A 16,971-nucleotide genomic window follows, 5' to 3' on the forward strand; every position below is an offset into this window, starting at 1 on the left:
AATCCCAGAACGCACCAGTTTTTTTGTTTTTAATTTTCACCATGTTTTCTTGATTAAAGCAGTTAACAGGCTGGTCTATATTCAGTGTGGGAGGAGACCACACAAGGGCAAGAATACCAAGAAGTATGATTCTTTGGAGTCCATCTTCAGATACTAGCTACTGCGGGGACCATATCTATTTTATGTACTAATATATACCCAATAATAGGCACTCAATAATTATTTGTGGTTTGAATCAGTGGTTGGATGGGCCAATAGCCAGATTGGTGGATGGTTGACTAACTGCTCTTGTTGGTCTATTTGGGTGAGGCTTATGTGATTCTTAGGGCTGAGATACCCATGTCTCTGCCTTTATAGTACCAGTCCTTCTTCAACACATGTCTTTCTAGGAAACCACCTTTGTAGGCATAGTGACTTGGGTGGCTAGGTGTTCCCTGCAGGTACTTTGGGAACTGTAATCGAGGGAAGAAAAAAATAATCATTTTTTATTAGACTGTACTGGCTACTATAGTTATGTTCTTAGTTAATCGTAACAACCTTGTGAAACAGGCATTTCCCATTAAATTTGGACGCTGAGGTTAATGAACTTGCCCAAGGTCACACAGCTAATAAGTGACACAAGATGATGAGTTAAACTGCAATTTGTTTCTGAAGCTAAAGCACGGACTTACCTCATATGTTAGTTATTCAGTTTCCCTTCGTTAATCTCAGACTGTTAAGATGTGTCAGAGGATTTCTCAAAAGCAGCACTATTAAGTTTCAGGCTGGATAATTCTTTATTGAGGTGGAGGAGGGGGGAGCTGTCCTATGCATCATAGGATGTTTAGCAGCATCCCTGGCCTTTACCTACTAGATGCCAGTGTACTCCCCCCACCCAGTTGCAACTACCAAAATGTATCCAGACATAGGTTTCCTGGGGGGAACCCCCTCCCATTGAAAACCATTGATAAGTTATTTCATGATTTTCTGTCCCCTGACCTTGCTGTTTTTTGATATTACATTTCACAAGGAACTGGCAGTGGCTTCAAACTATCTTATTTTTATAATAGTTATAATCGTACTGCCTGGTTCTGATGCTCTTGAGTCATGCCTTTCTCTCATTGCCTCTCTTCTCTTTTGCCTTGTCTTTTTGCTTTTGTCTGATTCTGCTAAATAAAATGCAGCTGGATAAAGTGTAAGGCCTTTCTACCCAGGTATCGATTCAGCAGGCATTCAGATCTCTGAGATTATAACCATTAGTGCTAGAGAAAAGAAGGCAATTTAGATCTTCTAATTATAGTGGAGTGGGGGGGATGCATAATATTTAGCAAGCTGGAAATTAAATGGCTTCCAGGCTTCACAGAGTTAATCTTCATGGTAGTACTGATTGACATGCATGTGCAATTCTTTTGGGAAACGGGGGAGGAGAGTGGAAATTGCAGGTTTTCTCCTAATTGTACTTTAGGTGTCATTTATGACAATTTCGTGTTGTCTAGACAGAGGGAAATGGTAGAGAAATTATTCCAGTGGAGTCAAATGCTGAGTCCAAAGGGAATCAAGAAGGTTCCTGAGGTCGGGATCAGGGTGGAAGGGCAAGTAGTATACCCCCGGAGGTGAATCAGTGAAAATCAAATGTCACTAAGAGAAGCAGTTCAGAGTGAGCCCAGGATATAAGAAAAGTGATTGTACTCTGAGCTTTGGGTTAGTGCAAGGGCTGACAGTGGATTGTTTGGGGGCCCAGCTGGGAGTCTCTGCCCTCTTTTCTATTTCTATAGACTCCAGAAACCTAATTGCTTGAACAGACAGCCAGGAAGGCTGCCTCTTTGCCTCTGGTTAATAAATGCCCCAGCCCACTGTGCATTCCTTTTTCCTCATTCTCTTGTTAGGCTTCATTTTACTAACTTCTCTTTGCTTTTCTGATGTTGGCCCTAAGGTTTTATTTCATATTATAGAGTATGCTGTTTGCAGTATACCAGGGTCGGTAGAACGAATGGCCCTCGTTGAGGGTTTTTAAAATTTCAGGTCAGGAATGTGAATGTGAAGAATCATCTGAGAAGAAATGTGCAAGGTTTGCTGTTATTGAAACAGTAAATGATTATATCATATATCCTTTGTAGTATTAGTAGGTCTAGAGATAGACTTTTTTGGAATTGTCTATTATTCTGAATAAAACTAGCTGAGGGGGACTTCTCTGGTGGTCCAGTGGTAAAGAATCCGCCTTACAATGCAGAGGACGCGGGTTTGATCCCTGGTCAGGGAGCTAAGATCCCACAAGCCACGGGGCAACTAAGTCTGGGTGCTGCAACTACTGGGCTCGCACACCTCAACTAGAGAACATGCGTGCGGCAAACTACAGAGCCCACGTGCTCTGGAACCCCTGCACCACAACTACAGAGCCCATGAGCCCTGGAGCCTGCACACCACAACTAGAGAAGAGAGAACCCACATGGCACTAGAGAGAAGCCACGCGCCGTAAGAAGAGCCCTTGCGTCGCAACGAAAGATCCCGCACGCCTCAATGAAGATCCTGCATGCCACAGCTAAGAACCAATGCAGCCAAAAATAAATAAGATAAATTTTTAAAAAATTAGCTGAGAATTCAGGATTATTGAATTCTGTAAATCTCTTCTTGATTTGGGGGGAAACCAGTCAATTAGGATTCACTGCCTCTTTAAAAAAATTTTTTTTTATTTTTAACATCTTTAATGGAGTATAATTGCTTTCCATTGTTGTGTTAGTTGCTGCTGTATAACAAAGTGAATCAGCTATACATATACATATATCCCCATATCCCCTCCCTCGTGCGTCTCCCTCCCACCCTCCCTATCCCACCCCTCTAGGTGGTCACAAAGCACCGAGCTGATCTCCCTGTGCTGTGTGGCTGCTTCCCACTAGCTATCTGTTTTACATTTGGTAGGGTATATATGTCAATGTCACTCTCTCACTTTGTCCTGGTTTACCCTTCCTCCTCCCCATGTCCTCAAGTCCATTCTCTACATCTGTGTCTTTATTCTTGTTCTGCCCCTAGGTTCTTCAGAACCATTGTTTTTTTTTAGATTCCATATATATGTGTTAGCATACAGTATTTGTTTCTCTCTTTCTGACTTACTTCACCCTGTATGACAGACTCTAGTAACTGCCTCTTGATTAAAGTTCAAACTTGCGAGTCATGGCTGCTGCTTGTTGGTATGTGTGCATGTGAATATCAGAACTAGCTCTGGAACTTGTTATTGGTATGATCCTACTCATCCTTTGGTGAAAAGCCTCTGATCTAAATTCCTAGTTTAAAAATGTCTGTGGTCTGTGGGCAGACCTCCCAAGTCTCCCAGAGAGAAAGAATTGGAGACAGAGTAAACATGTCCATGTAGATCACCTTGGACCTTTGAGTTCAGATGCTGACAAAAGTGAGTGTTTATTATAAATGGACGTTTCATAACTATAATGTGATATGTTGAGGATATACAGGAGCTAGGCATAGCGCCAACCATTTTACAATTGTATTAAAAATAACCTATCGGGCTTCCCTGGTGGCGCAGTGGTTGAGAGTCCGCCTGCCGATGCAGGGGACACGGGTTCATGCCCCGGTCCAGGAAGATCCCACATGCCGCGGAGCTGCTGGGCCCATGAGCCATGGCCGCTGAGCCTGTGCTCCGCAACGGGAGAGGCCACAACTGTGAGAGGCCCGCATACCGCATTAAAAAAAAAAAAAAAACCTATCAACTATGCTCTGATATAAAATAAAAATTAAAAAATAAATAAATAAAAATAACCAAGTACCTAACGGTCAGCAGAGGGTCCGCTGTTCTAAGAGGAGTCTGACTGACTTTTCAGGCAAGACTTTCGTATAGCCAGATACACAGTTGCACACCCCGTATGAATTGTTTCCACCTTCTTCCCTCTTGGTGTCTCTGATTATGTTGTGCTCTGATATTTTGCCATCAATTGCTCGTTGCACAGAGACATTGAGGGATATGTTAATGTTTTGTAAGATGTTTGTCTGGTAAAAGGCTTTACTTTGAGCCCTGTGAATTGTTTATGCTGGATGATGATAAAATAAGGCTGATCCACACAACAGGCACTGTGAGCTCTTTCTGTAGCATGTCTGTTTTTTTCCTGAGGTTAGCCTTTTAGCAGTACCACCTTGCCTTGGTCTGCCCCACAGCAGGAGCAGGAATTGCCTGCCAGTCTCTTCTGGCAACTGCATCATGTGCTGTAAGTGCACCCCTAGAACTAGGGGGCCCTGCAGGGATCAGATGAGTGCCTATCGTTGGATAACTTAAGCGATAATTGCCAGTGTGTGAAATGGGGAGGCTTGGATGCCTCTGCTTTAAAGCAGAGATGTCAATTTGAGAATCATAATAGAAGTGTCGTTTCAGAACACACAATTATTTTTCACAAAGAATAAGGGCTTGTCATCTCCCAGCCCTGGCATGCGCCAAGGCAGAGATCTGGGGCTTGCCGAGCAAGATGCAGAAATGAAGGCAATATTGTATCCAAGTTTCTTTGGCCTCCCACCTCTTCATTCCCCTGAAAACATTGCCCTCTTTCCCCTGTGAGGTCTCTTTCGGCAATAAGCTGTCCAGGAGCATCAGTGGTAGTTTCCCAGGCAAGTAGCCAGCCTCTGACTTTATGACTTAACAAGCCTCCTAGGGACCAGGCTGCACTGCATTTATCAGGACAACTATGTCAGCACTTTAACCTGAAGGGCTTAAGTGACCGAAGGGATGAAGAGTGATGTAAGCAGTTTCTGAAAAACTAGTTCCTTCAGGAATTTCAGTGTGAGTTTTTGGACATCTAGAAACCTTGTCTGAAAGTCACAGGGTCAGTGAGGGGCAATCAGATATGTCTTCTTGCTTATTTTTCCAAGTCTACTTAGGCCTGCTGATTTATTCACTTAGATATTTATTGGTCTCCTATTATGTGTTAATTAGGATGTGAGTTTTAATGGGGATAAAAAGATGACTTGGACCCAGTACTTGCTTTCATGTAGCTTGTAGTCCAGTAGCAGAGAGAAGACGACATACTTACAAGGAACTGCAGTACAGGTGACTTGGGAGAAGGCCTTTTAAGAGAGGATTCAGATGCTACGGGGTGTGGGGGAAGAAAGGGTGAACGTCTGGCTAGAGGAATCAGGTATTTGAGCTTTGAAGGACTTTTACAGACAGAGATAGGGAAGAACTTTCCAGAAAGAAGAAATGGCCAAGCTAAAGATAGAGGTGAAACAGTGAGGGTATGTTTAGTTTAGCTAGAGCAATAGTTCTCAAAGTGTGGCCTGGGATCCCTGAAGTCAAAACTATGTTTATAATACTGAGATGTTCTTTGTCTTTTTCACTCTCTTGCATGAGGGTTCAGTGGAGTTTTCTAGACACTACATGATGTGTAATGAGGTTATCACTCTGATGGCCAATGGAATGTGTACTTGTGTATTAAATTTTTCTCAGTTTTAATTTCAAATATAGTACATATTAATAGATAAAACCCATATAAACCAAAACTCTTTGGGGTCATTAATAATTTTTTTAAAAATTTTATTTATTTATTTTTGGCTGCATTGGGTTTTCATTGCTGCACACAGGCTTTCTGTAGTTGCAGCAAGCGGGGGCTACTCTTCGTTGTGGTGCGTGGGCTTCTCATTGTCGTGGCTTCTCTTGTTGTGGTTGTGTAGCACAGGCGCTAGGTGTGCGGGCTCAGTAGTTGTGGCTCTTGGGCTCTAGAGCGCAGGTTCAGTAGTTGTGGCGCACGGGCCTAGTTGCTGCGCAGCATGTGGGGTATTCCTGGGCCAGGGCTCGAACCCCTGTCCCCTGCATTGGCAGGTGGATTCTTAACCACTGCGCCACCAGGGAAGCCCCATCAATACTTTTTTTTTTTTTTTTTTTTTTGCGGTACACGGGCCTCTCACTGTTGTGGCCTCTCCCGTTGCAGAGCACAGGCTCCGGACGCGCAGGCCCAGCGGCCATGGCTCACGGGCCCAGCCGCTCCGCGGCACGTGGGATCTTCCCGGACTGGGGCACGAACCCGTGTCCCCTGCATCGGCAGGCGGACTCTCAACCACTGCACCACTAGGGAAGCCCACCATCAATACTTTTTAAGATTGTTAAAGGAACTCTGAGACCAAAAAGTTTGGAAACGATTGCACCAGAGCATATAGTATGTTCAGAAGGAATGAGAGGGCTTCCCTGGTGGCGCAGTGGTTGAGAGTCCGCCTGGCGATGCAGGGGACACGGGTTCGCGCCCCGGTCCGGGAAGGTCCCACATGCTGCGGAGTGGCTGGGCCCGTGAGCCATGGCCCCTGGGCCTGCGCGTCTGGAGCCTGTGCTCCGCAGCAGGAGAGGCCACAACAGTGAGAGGCCCGCATACTGAAAAAACAAAAAAACAAAAACAAAACAGAAGGAATGAGAAATTTGGCTGCAAGGCTTTGGGTGTCAAGGTGAGGAATTTGGATTTTATTTCCTAGGTGGAGGGAGTTATTCCTTTGGGTTTGGCTTCCCTGAACTGAACTAGCAGATGTCACCCAGACATCAGAGCCAGACTGGGAAATTACTCTTCAGGCATGGGGCACCAGCATCTTAGCTTCTAAGAGCAACTTTCCTTATCAGTATATATAGGTCACAGTTTTAGCAATTGATTGTTTCCAGTGATTGGAGAAGGTCTGTACTTGTTTGTTGGCTTTAGTTTGTTGATTTTCTCTGTGATTTGACAATTAGTTAAAAGAATATCTTTAGGATATAGTTGTTTATTAAGGAAGAGTTGTCACTGGCTTATTTATTTGTCTAGACTGGTACCCAAACTTTCTCCTTCTCCACCCCGATACCCATTGAATTTGAAACAAAGATTCTTTTCTTTTTTTTTTTCCAGCCGCACTGTGCGGCTTGTGGGGGTCTTAGTTCCCGACCAGGGATGGAACTCATGCCCCCTGCAGTGGAAGCGCAGAGTCCTAACCACCGGACCACCAGGGAATTCCCCAAAGGTTCTTTTCTTTTGGGTAACCCATCTCATCTGCCCTGACAACTTTGTTCTTTTCCAGAGCTTTCTTCTACTACTATTTTTTATTGTTTCCTAGTCATCAAAGGATACAGCTGATATAGGGAACTGTTGTACATATTCAGAGTATTAATTAGGGAAGGAAGAAATAGTTGTATTCATTTAAAATATTAGGAATTTTACAGCTTGGATTGTATATTGACTTATATTTTAGTAGGGCTTAATATTAATTTTTGATAACTTATTCTAGTGTGTAATACTTTGATTTCAAGCTTTTCTGTTACATTCCTTAGTGACTCCACCTTATCTTTCAAGGGATTTTATGTAAGCAAATGTTTTAGAGCACGGGTGGGCAGATTTTTTTCTGTAATGGGCCAGGTAGTAAATATTTTAGTCCTTTCCCTATTAGGTCTACTCAACTCTGCCTTCCTAGCTCCAGAGCGCCACAAACGATATTCTTTTTAATTAAAAAAATTTTTTTTAAATTTATTTTTGGCCGCGTTGGGTCTTTGTTGCCACACACGGGCTTTCTCTAGTTGTGGTGAGCGGGGGGCTACTCTTCATTACGGTGCGTGGACTTCTCATTGCGGTGGCTTCTCTGTTGCAGAGCACAGGCTCTAGGCACGTGGCTTCAGTAGTTGGAGCAGGCAGGCTCAGTAGTTGTAGCATGTGAGCCCTAGAGCATGCCGACTTTAGTAGTTGCAGCACGTGGGCTCAGTAGTTGCGGTGCGCGGGCTCTAAGGCACGTGGGGTCAGTACTTGTGGTGTACGGGCTTAGTTGCTCCCTGGCATGTGGGATCTTCCCGGACCAGGGATCGAACCTGTGTCCCCTGCTTTGGCAGGCAGGTTCTTAACCACTTCGCCACCAGGGAAGTCCTCACAGACAATATTTAAATGGGTGGTTGTGGCTGTGTTTGGATAAAACTTTATTTATAAAAACAGGCAGCTGGCCCAGTTCCTGTAGTTTGTCAAACCTGCTTTTTAGAGGCAACTTGCTATTTGAAGAAACTCTTTTTAAAAAGTGAGTAATTCTTTTGAAAATGAGTAGTTTTCTCTTTAGTTTTCAGTGGTTTACTTTTAGATTTTGTATATTGGATGTTTTAAATTTTGAAATAATTTCAGACTTGCAGAAAAGTGGCAAAAATAGTGCAAAGAATTCCCATATACTCTTCACCCACATTCCGTAAATATTAACATTTTACCACATTTGCTGTATCATTTTCTCTCTTTTGCTCTACCTGTATGTGAATATAGTTATGCCTTTATTTATAGTTTTTGTATTTTATATATTTGTGATTATTATATTCTATTAAATATTGAATTTTCTTAAAGTAGTGTATAGTTTGATAGAACAGTGGCCTTTAGACTTAAAAAAAAAACAACCTCTGTTAGTAAAAGGCTTTTGAGCAACCTGTGTGTGTGTGCGTGTGTGTGTGTGTGGCATTATGGTTATACATTTTAAATCAAAAGTTCTAATATTTTCTTCCTGTTCTCCAGTGGATCAAAAGAGCAGAACCCCTGATGTACCTCACTTGAACACCACTAGTTTAGAGAATAAACCTGGCAAACTTGTAAAGAAAGGTTTTTTTTCTCTGTCAGAGCTTCAATGACTCTTTAAAACATTTCTAAATAACAGGTCAGAATGAAATGGTAGCTTCAAGCTTGAACAAGCTTGTCTGAGCCCATCCTAAGTCCTACCTGACTTCATATTACTCAACCAGTTGATTGATCATTGTCAAGTGAAATTTGTGGTGGCCAGAGCAGAAAGCGCTCAGCTGCCATTCCATTCCTTTTTCTTGTGTCATTTCCCCATCTATGGCTTTTTGCAGGAGGCTAACTGTGAGAGAGAAAGATCTTTCTTTGAGTTTCCTAGGAGTGGTGGTGATATTTACTCATTATTTCTTTATTCAACACCAATTGGCGAAGTGTTTTTTTTTTGCTGTGCGCGGGCCTCGCACTGTTGTGGCCTCTCCCGCTGCGGAGCACAGGCTCCAGACGCGCAGGCTCAGCGACCATGGCTCACGGGCCCAGCCGCTCCGCGGCATGTGGGATCTTCCCGGACCGGGGCACGAACCCGTGTCCCCTGCATCGCCAGGCGGACTCTTAACCACTGCGCCACCAGGGAAGCCCCTGGAGAAGTGTTTTTTAATCCCTCAGATAGTGTTTGTGTTGTAACTGTAGAGAACTTGATGTTTCATCAGTGATACGTGTATGGGGGTGCTATTCACAGTAATTGGCTCTCCTGATTTTGTGTATTAGCAGTTAACATGCCATATGTGTATGACTTGCTAGTCCACTGTATTGCCTGAGGAGCAAATGGTGCCAACAGATTCTAGTAAGTAGGCACAGGGGATATATATATGTTCCAAAAGAACCTCATCAGGGACTCCCCAGAGACAAAACTAAACATTTTGGTATAACTGTTTTAAGACGCCTTCCTAAGGTAAGAATTTAGGGTGGGAAGTAGAGTTTGCGGGATTATAAAATGGAATCATTAAAATTGAAATTGTCTAAACCAAGCTCTTCTGGTTCAAGAATCTCCTTCACAGCATCTCTAAAAAGTCATCTCATTTCTTTGAGTACTGTCACTGCCTTGGCAGAGTAGTGGGTAATATTGGCCTCCTAATTTGGCAGGGTCATTTTTCAGGCAGAAGTACTTAAGAAGGATATGTGTTGGTCACTCTGGAGGATGCCTCTTGTCAAAGGGCCTCTGCTTATTAAGCAGACATTTGGAGGGTAACACGACAGGGCTCAATGAAATTCAAGACTCATTCCAGAACCCTCTGGGATAGAAGAAGCTTCTGGGTGTTCCAGGGCAGTCAGCTGCTCTCAGATCTTGCTTCTGTTCTTCAGTTCCCGCCTAATTCCTATAGGACAAATTTATTAGTAGTGGATATATGATGGCCTAAATTGATACTCTTCTCAAAATTTCGCTTCTCTTCTTTCTCCAGTCTGTGTACCTCTCACTATCCCTTCCTCTCACAAATAGTCTGTATTTCAAGATTCAAAGACATGCCATTATTTTATGTGCTCCTATGAAAGAAAAAAATCCTGCCAGTTAAACTGCGTCACACAATTATAAAATGTATCCTAATTTCAGACACATTAAAACGTTGGGGGGGAAAGCGTGTCTTAGAATTGATGAAACACAGCATTTCTGCTGCTGTAAACTGGTATCATTGAAGATTCAGGTTTTCAACCAGAGAGAAGTTGTTTTATTGCTTTCTTCTCTTCCTCATTGGTTTCATTGTATTCACTCCCTTCAGTGGTAGGACTATTTAACTTGTCCTAAGTGTGGGGATTATAAGCCTTGTCTAGATCCAAAACATCACGTAACAGTTATTTTCCTGGGTGGGAAAGGTAGCAAGCCAGGTTGACAGGGCCTCTGTTGTATCTCTTTCCCAGGCTGTTAGGGAAAATGCTTCGGTGAGCCAGTCGCTGGGATAAAGTGACTGCACATGACTATACCTAAAGCCAGCTGGTTTTAATAAGAGTGAATTGAATTAACTCAATTGGAAAAGATTGGTAGCTGCTGTCCTTATCCTGCAGATCTGCTTTAAAGAAGAGTCCAGCAGGGAGCTGGAGACCTGCTCCTGGTAGAGCCAGGCAAAATGCTGCTGGAGAGGAACAACATGCATTTCTTTCTGAGTCCACTTCCTTTGAAACGTCTTCTATGGCAGGAGCTTGATTGGCTGCCAAGGCACATTTGAGTTGGGAAGCAGTGTGGCAGACATGGCAAACTGGGGGGCCCCGAGCCATGTTTGTCAGATGTTTGTCAAACTGGCCCTTCCTGTACGAAAAGGAAAAAAATGTTTTAGCTAAAATGTAACAGGAGATTTCATGCAAAAGTCCAGATTTTTGGCTTCCCTTAAATAAATGGGAAGATCCAGTGTTACTGGACCTGCATTCTAGTTGGGACTCACACTGGATACATGTACATAGTGGTTTGAAGCATTTTGGAGTTGACAGGCCTTCACTGGAGTCCTGGTGCTATCACTTGGTAGCTGTGTGCTGCAGTGCAAAACACTTAACTTCTAGGCCCATTGATCTCATGTATGTATAGTAATGCTCACCTTTCCAGGCTGTGGTGAGGTTTAAATAACGAACTACATGTGAAGTGCTTAGTATTTGCCTGGCGCTAAAAAAGTGCTCAGTAAAATATGTGTGTAACACATATGATCATTGAATTGACAGTTGGGCTAGATTATATAATTAGAGATTTTTATCAGTTGTTAAGAGAGCCGTAGGAGTACTCACAGAAAGGGTGTGGGCAGAGCAGAATGTGTAGAAGATAAGGGGCTGTGGATTAGGATGACATGCAGGAACTGAACACCAAGGTAAATGTTGGCACTACGTGATAGTCTCTTGGTATGCCTCATTTTCCTCTCCCATGTTGATCCCAACCTCCTGTTTGTCTACCGGAGGTACTGGAAATAGAAATAAGATCATGTCTCTACTGCACTGACAGAAGAGCAGTATTCACCATGATACAATGGCCATATCCAGTGTGGGAGCTCTGGAGCTCTTCATTTACTTATACCTCTAAGTGCTTATAGGAAGGGTGTGATCCCAGATAAGAGGTGTTAGCTAGCTGCAAAGGGGGATGTTATTTATCTCTCCCCCCATTTTTCCTTATGAATGACCTCTGAGTTGGTAATTGACAGGGATTATTGCCATTTTTTTAATCTCTGCTAGGAGGCTGCTGGAGTCTTCCCTCATTTCATTATCCCGTTATGATGGAGCAGGATCCAGAGAGCACCCAATTTACCCAGACCCAGCGAGGTAAGGCCGAAGTGAGAAATGGCACTAGGTGGGGGGGAGGGACTGCCCTTGGGGTTGCCAAGCTGTTGGAAGCCCCATTCTGTGCCTCTCTGGTCCTGGTGCTCTTTTACTCTTCAGTTACAGTTTTGAGACAGGTGGTTCAGGTGATTGGGAAGTATTACAGGTAAGTGAACAGAGCCTCTGGTGACAGAGGGTTATGACTGAGCCCTTGTCCTTTGGGGCTCATTTTTGTAAGTGGGACACTAGAGGAGGGACCTGAGGAGGTCATTGGCAGAGTCACAGGATATTTCTTTTCTGCTCATCAGAGAGGCTGTTGCCATTCAGATGGACAGCCAAAAGGGAAACAAAAGTTTTTTTATTAATAGGGAAATCACTTACAAATTAAAAGCAAACAATTCTCTCTCATTTGAGAGAAAATTTAGAACATCAAAAGGCGGAAATCAAGTTCATTCAGATGTTGAAGTTTTGGAGACTATATGACAGAAGAGATGACTGACAAAAGGGTAACTGAATAAAACAAGTTGACATATTATTAAAGTGCTTGCCTTACCCCCATTAGAAGACATTTGAAAAGTTCTTGAAGAGATAAAAAGAAAAAAAGAATTCAGATGAGTTTAAGGCCCACCTTTACCTTATACTGGTAACTCAGGACCGAGGATGGGGTGTTGAATTGATATATAACATTTATTTATAGTGAGCAGCCCTTTGGGGTTGTCACAGCAGGACTTAATAATTCTGTTAATGATCCGAAAGGGGGATAACCTGCACATTCTCTAGCAACAGCAGACCGCACATTGTGAGGCTTTGCCAAAAGAAGAGGGTAATTTATAATGGTGGGGTTGAAGTTAACACTGTAGGTCAGAAAAGACTAAATGAGCTTTGCTGTAGATTAAGAATTTCAAGTCCAAGGTTTTTGTTTCCAAGGTTATTGAGTGATTTTGTTGTTACTACAGTTATGTCATGATACTGAGCATTCTTTCTGAGATACTAGTGAAAAGATTCCCTGTTATCCTCTTACTTCCTTTTCCGTACCCCAGAAATGGCAGATCAGAGAACATGGGGATTGATGACTTTAAAACGGGTAGGCAACTTAGATGATGACTGAAACAAGGAAGTTTATGTTAGTCTCTAGTCATATTTGAAAGTAACAAGCCCTAAATAAGAGAAGGAAATATTTTACATGAATCAAATTCTTTGAAACCCTGAGAGAACTTCTTGCTGTGAAACAGTTTCTTTTAGGACAGTAATGGGAATCTCATCCCCAGAATTTTTAACCTGACAAAGTTTAACGGTGACTCTTAAAGACCATTATTTGTCCTCCTTTCATGTAATAAATTTGTTATTTATTCCTACTCAGATCTCTTTATCACAGAAAGGCCAAACTTTGTGGTGGTGTTATTTTTACATTTTCCCTTTAAACACAAAAAAGGGTTTTTTGGAGGGGGAAGTATTCTTCCTTGAAGAAAACTTGAGGAGTTATTTAAAATATTCACTTGGAACACTTTTAGAGTTTGATAATTATCCACTCTTCAGTAGGAGGATGATTGTTACCTCATTACTGGTTGTTTAATTTCTTTTTCCTCTTAGATTTCACCCTGCATAATCTGTATAGGTCAAAGCCTTTATGAGACATGTCAGCATTCAGATCCTTAGCTTCCCTCTAGATATCTAAAAAGATGAGGCTATGATGTACTTGTACTTAATAATTGTGAATCCATTTTTCTTTACCATTGATGCACAGTTATGTAGTTTAGGGAATTCCTGTCCAACGGTGAAATTAAACAATTGAGGTTACCTAGTGCTGAATTTTTTTTTTTTTTTTGCGGTATGTGGGCCTCTCACTGCTGTGGCCTCTCCCGTTGCGGAGCGCTCCGGACGCGCAGGCTCAGCGGCCATGGCTCACGGGCCCAGCCGCTCCGCGGCATGTGGGATCTTCCCAGACCGGGGCACGAACCTGCGTCCCCTGCATCGGCAGGCGGATTCTCAACCACTGCGCCACCAGGGAAGCCCCCTAGTGCTGAATTTTTACCCCTACATAAAAGGACAATCTTTATTTATTATTGTCAGCATCAACATTATTTCTACCTCTATCACCGTAATATAATTTTTCCATTAGTTAAGGTAGGCTATCAACACAGTAATGAGTGTATTTATGGTCACTTTTCAAAATCTTTTCTAAAAAAAGAGTCTTCATTCTCCTCTTAAAACTTTTTTTTAACATTCTTTTCTACTCTGACGGACTTGAGAATTTAACCAACAACAATTGATTTCTACTGGAAGATTTCTGTATATTTGGTAGCTATAGGAACAACTCAAGAGTATTGGCTTCTGTCTGTTGAAAATTTAGGGTTCTTGATTCATCCTTGCCAAATGCATGAGAACAGGTGCGCAAAGAGACAGTGAAAGTTCCACAAGTTGAAACTTTAAATCTTATTCTGATGATCTTGGCCAAGGCCTCTGTACGTCCCATGCCCACCTACTGTCTAAAGATAATTTGGATTCAGAGGTGCCAAATGCAGCATATTGTTCCATAACACAGACTTTTGAGTTCCAAAGATTGTCACCTGGCCTGCTTGGAAATTCTGCTTGATGGTTGGCCAGAAGGACACCACCTCTGATGACAGGCATTTCAGAGGCAGCCCTGTTACGTGAGGCAGTTGACTGCAGGATCTCCTTTGGTCTGAGTGAGTAGATTTACCGAGGATTTACCTAGAGGCTTACTTTGTCCAGGGGTAATGAAAGGTCAGGCAGCAAGATGTTTGTACTTTTCCTACCATTTGGATGTAAGTATTTCCATTTCCATTCTCAATCAGTTTTTCCAGATTTCCATTAAAAAAAAAAAGTTGCATGCTTTTTTTCCTTCTATATTCAAACATTATAGAAGTTAAGGTCCCTAGGAATCCTTATCAGGATTGTTGTGTTTCATTTTTTTTGTTCTAATTACAGAAATAAATATTTTTATATACATATTAGTATATACATACCATTCTTTAATTTTTCCCCCACTTAAAATTTTATTTTAGAGGACTTTCATTGTGCATATATAGGGATATTCTTTTCAATTGTTATATAATGTTTCTTTGTATAGATGTAATTTATTTAATCTGTTGGTGGACATTTGGGGTGTTTCCCAGTTTTTCACTAGTGCCAGCATATATATATATCTCTTCGTATCCTGGTGTATTTCTGTAGGATAAAATTAATAGTGGAATTGTTGAATCAAAGTTGGCAGGTTTTAGGTCTTGGGCAGGTTTTAAGTCTTGGAATTTCTTAGTAATCCACTTAATATTATATATAAAACATTTTTCTGTTACTGTTCTTCTCTCACTTTCTCAGTTCACAGCCTCAAATTATATGCGTTGTGAAAGATGGAGGAAAAACTTGAGAAAGAAGGGAATGTGCAAATTGTATGGGACAGTATAGACATTTTCATGGAGTATGAAGACAGTGAACCATAGCTGGAAGAATATAGACCTTTTACTAATTTAAAGTAAATTAAGTCTTTTAAGACTAATTACTGAGAACAGCCATTGTAAGGGAGAAGAAGAGTGACTGTTGTCTTCTGTGTTGCTCAGTGCCCACGTAGCCTATGATGCTCTGTCATAAGAAATAGAAAAAAGCTGTTGTTTTCTTTTAGATTTTCTGTTCTCTTGAGTATATTTTACTCTCAGTCTCTATCCTGAATATTTTCTCTGTGTTAAAATATCTGGATAATCTGTAAAGGAGAGATAAGAAGTTCAAAGAAGTACTCTTAAGGAGCTAGGACAAATCTGGAGCTACAAGTATTTGTTGGAGAAGAAAGGAGTCCTGGTGAAGGTGATGCCTGAAGATGCCTTCTTTAGTCATCTCGGGTTCACCATCTCTTGGCCTGTTTTCTCATCTATAAAATGAAAGAAGCTGTGGTCCCTTTCATTTCTTATATTTTGAATATGGATGATTAAGGAAAATCTGCGAATCTATATAAAGGGCACACCCTGAGAAGTTAAAAGAGGTCCCTTAAGAAACTAAAAGAAAGGTCCAGTGTTAAACTCTTGGAAGGGGCAGCTGTTGATCAGATGATGACTGATTAAACAGCTGTTTGCCTTATCTCAGAACAGAAACACTGGTGGTAGTCTGATAAGCATATTGTGCAGTACAAATCTCCTGGTGAGTTAAATGCCGTTTATTTTTCATGTCTCCAGAGTTCGCCTCAGGAGGGAGATGTGATGGGAGAGCTGGATTTACTGTCTTTCACAGTATTCCCCACATTAGTGCTAGTTTGTGTTTGTTCATCTCTGTTTCTCTCAGATTATCTCCTGCTGCTTACTATGCCCAGAGGATGATCCAGTATCTCTCACGGAGAGACAGTATCCGCCAGCGTTCTATGCGCTACCAACAGAACCGCCTCCGTTCTTCCACCTCCTCCTCTTCCTCAGACAACCAGGGTCCATCAGTAGAGGGAACCGACTTGGAATTTGAGGACTTTGAGTAAGTATATATTCAACTTGCTTTCTTACCCCTCCTCCCGAGCTGTGAGTGCTTCCAAGTTGGCCACTGTCTGAGCAATAGTGGTTTGACATTCTTGCTTCAAACCCCTAAGTTATTATTTATGAGAAATAGGATGGGGTGAGGGACAGAGGGTTAAAATGCCCAGGGCACTCCCACCTCGTAGTTGCATTGCTGATTCCCTGAAGCCTCTGGGAAGAGACAGCCCATTGGGCCCCAGGCCAGGCTGGGAGAAAATGGCCGCTGCTCTTTAGGCAACTTTTTAATTTCCCATTTGCATAAACAGTGACTGTGGAAGTGCTTCATGTGGACTGTCTTCATAACATCAGGGAGGCAGGAGGGTTGGTGTTTTTTCTCTTAAGCAGAGTAGATACAGAGATTAACAACAAAGACAATACTTGGATTTCCCTAGGAGACAGATTCTCTCGGTACCCTTAATCACACTGCTTCTCTGAGGTCCTACTCCCTTGTCCCTAAACGTTCTCAGTCTCCCTGTACCCCCAGTAAGGATCCTTTGGAAGTTGCCTGTCAGATTAGTGTGGGGGTTGAGAGGTGATTCCTTGCTCTGCTAGTCTCTTTGAGCGGTCGGCTGGGGTACGGGGGTGAGCTAAAGGAGCAGCGTCAGCCCCGGGCTCCAAGGTCAAGCTCCCCAGTCTTCCTGCTGGGTTTTACATTCTCTGACCTGCTGCTCCTGACCTTTCTAGCCATGCATTGTGTTTCTTTCCATCTTGAAACTGAGCTTTCC

General features: G+C 42.4%; 1 protein-coding gene across 17 annotated transcripts in view; it reads left to right on the forward strand.

Moving 5' to 3' along the window:
* Nucleotides 1-16,971, forward strand: part of AMBRA1 (autophagy and beclin 1 regulator 1) — a 174,935-nt gene that overhangs the window by 47,506 nt on the left and 110,458 nt on the right. For 14 of the 17 annotated variants that reach the window (XR_007479042.1, XM_049714429.1, XM_049714431.1 and 11 more), the window contains 2 exons: nt 11,655-11,741; nt 16,029-16,208. Coding sequence is in view for 16 of the 17 variants with exons in the window: in XM_049714429.1 (XP_049570386.1) it covers nt 11,655-11,741; nt 16,029-16,208 (267 nt within the window). In the remaining variant the exon portion in view is untranslated. The remainder of the gene's footprint in view (nt 1-11,654; nt 11,742-16,028; nt 16,209-16,971) is intronic. The other 3 variants (XM_049714432.1, XM_033411808.2, XM_033411840.2) reach the window with 1 other exon arrangement.

This window comes from Orcinus orca, chromosome 8 (assembly GCF_937001465.1).
Source record: "Orcinus orca chromosome 8, mOrcOrc1.1, whole genome shotgun sequence".
NCBI lineage: Eukaryota > Metazoa > Chordata > Mammalia > Artiodactyla > Delphinidae > Orcinus > Orcinus orca.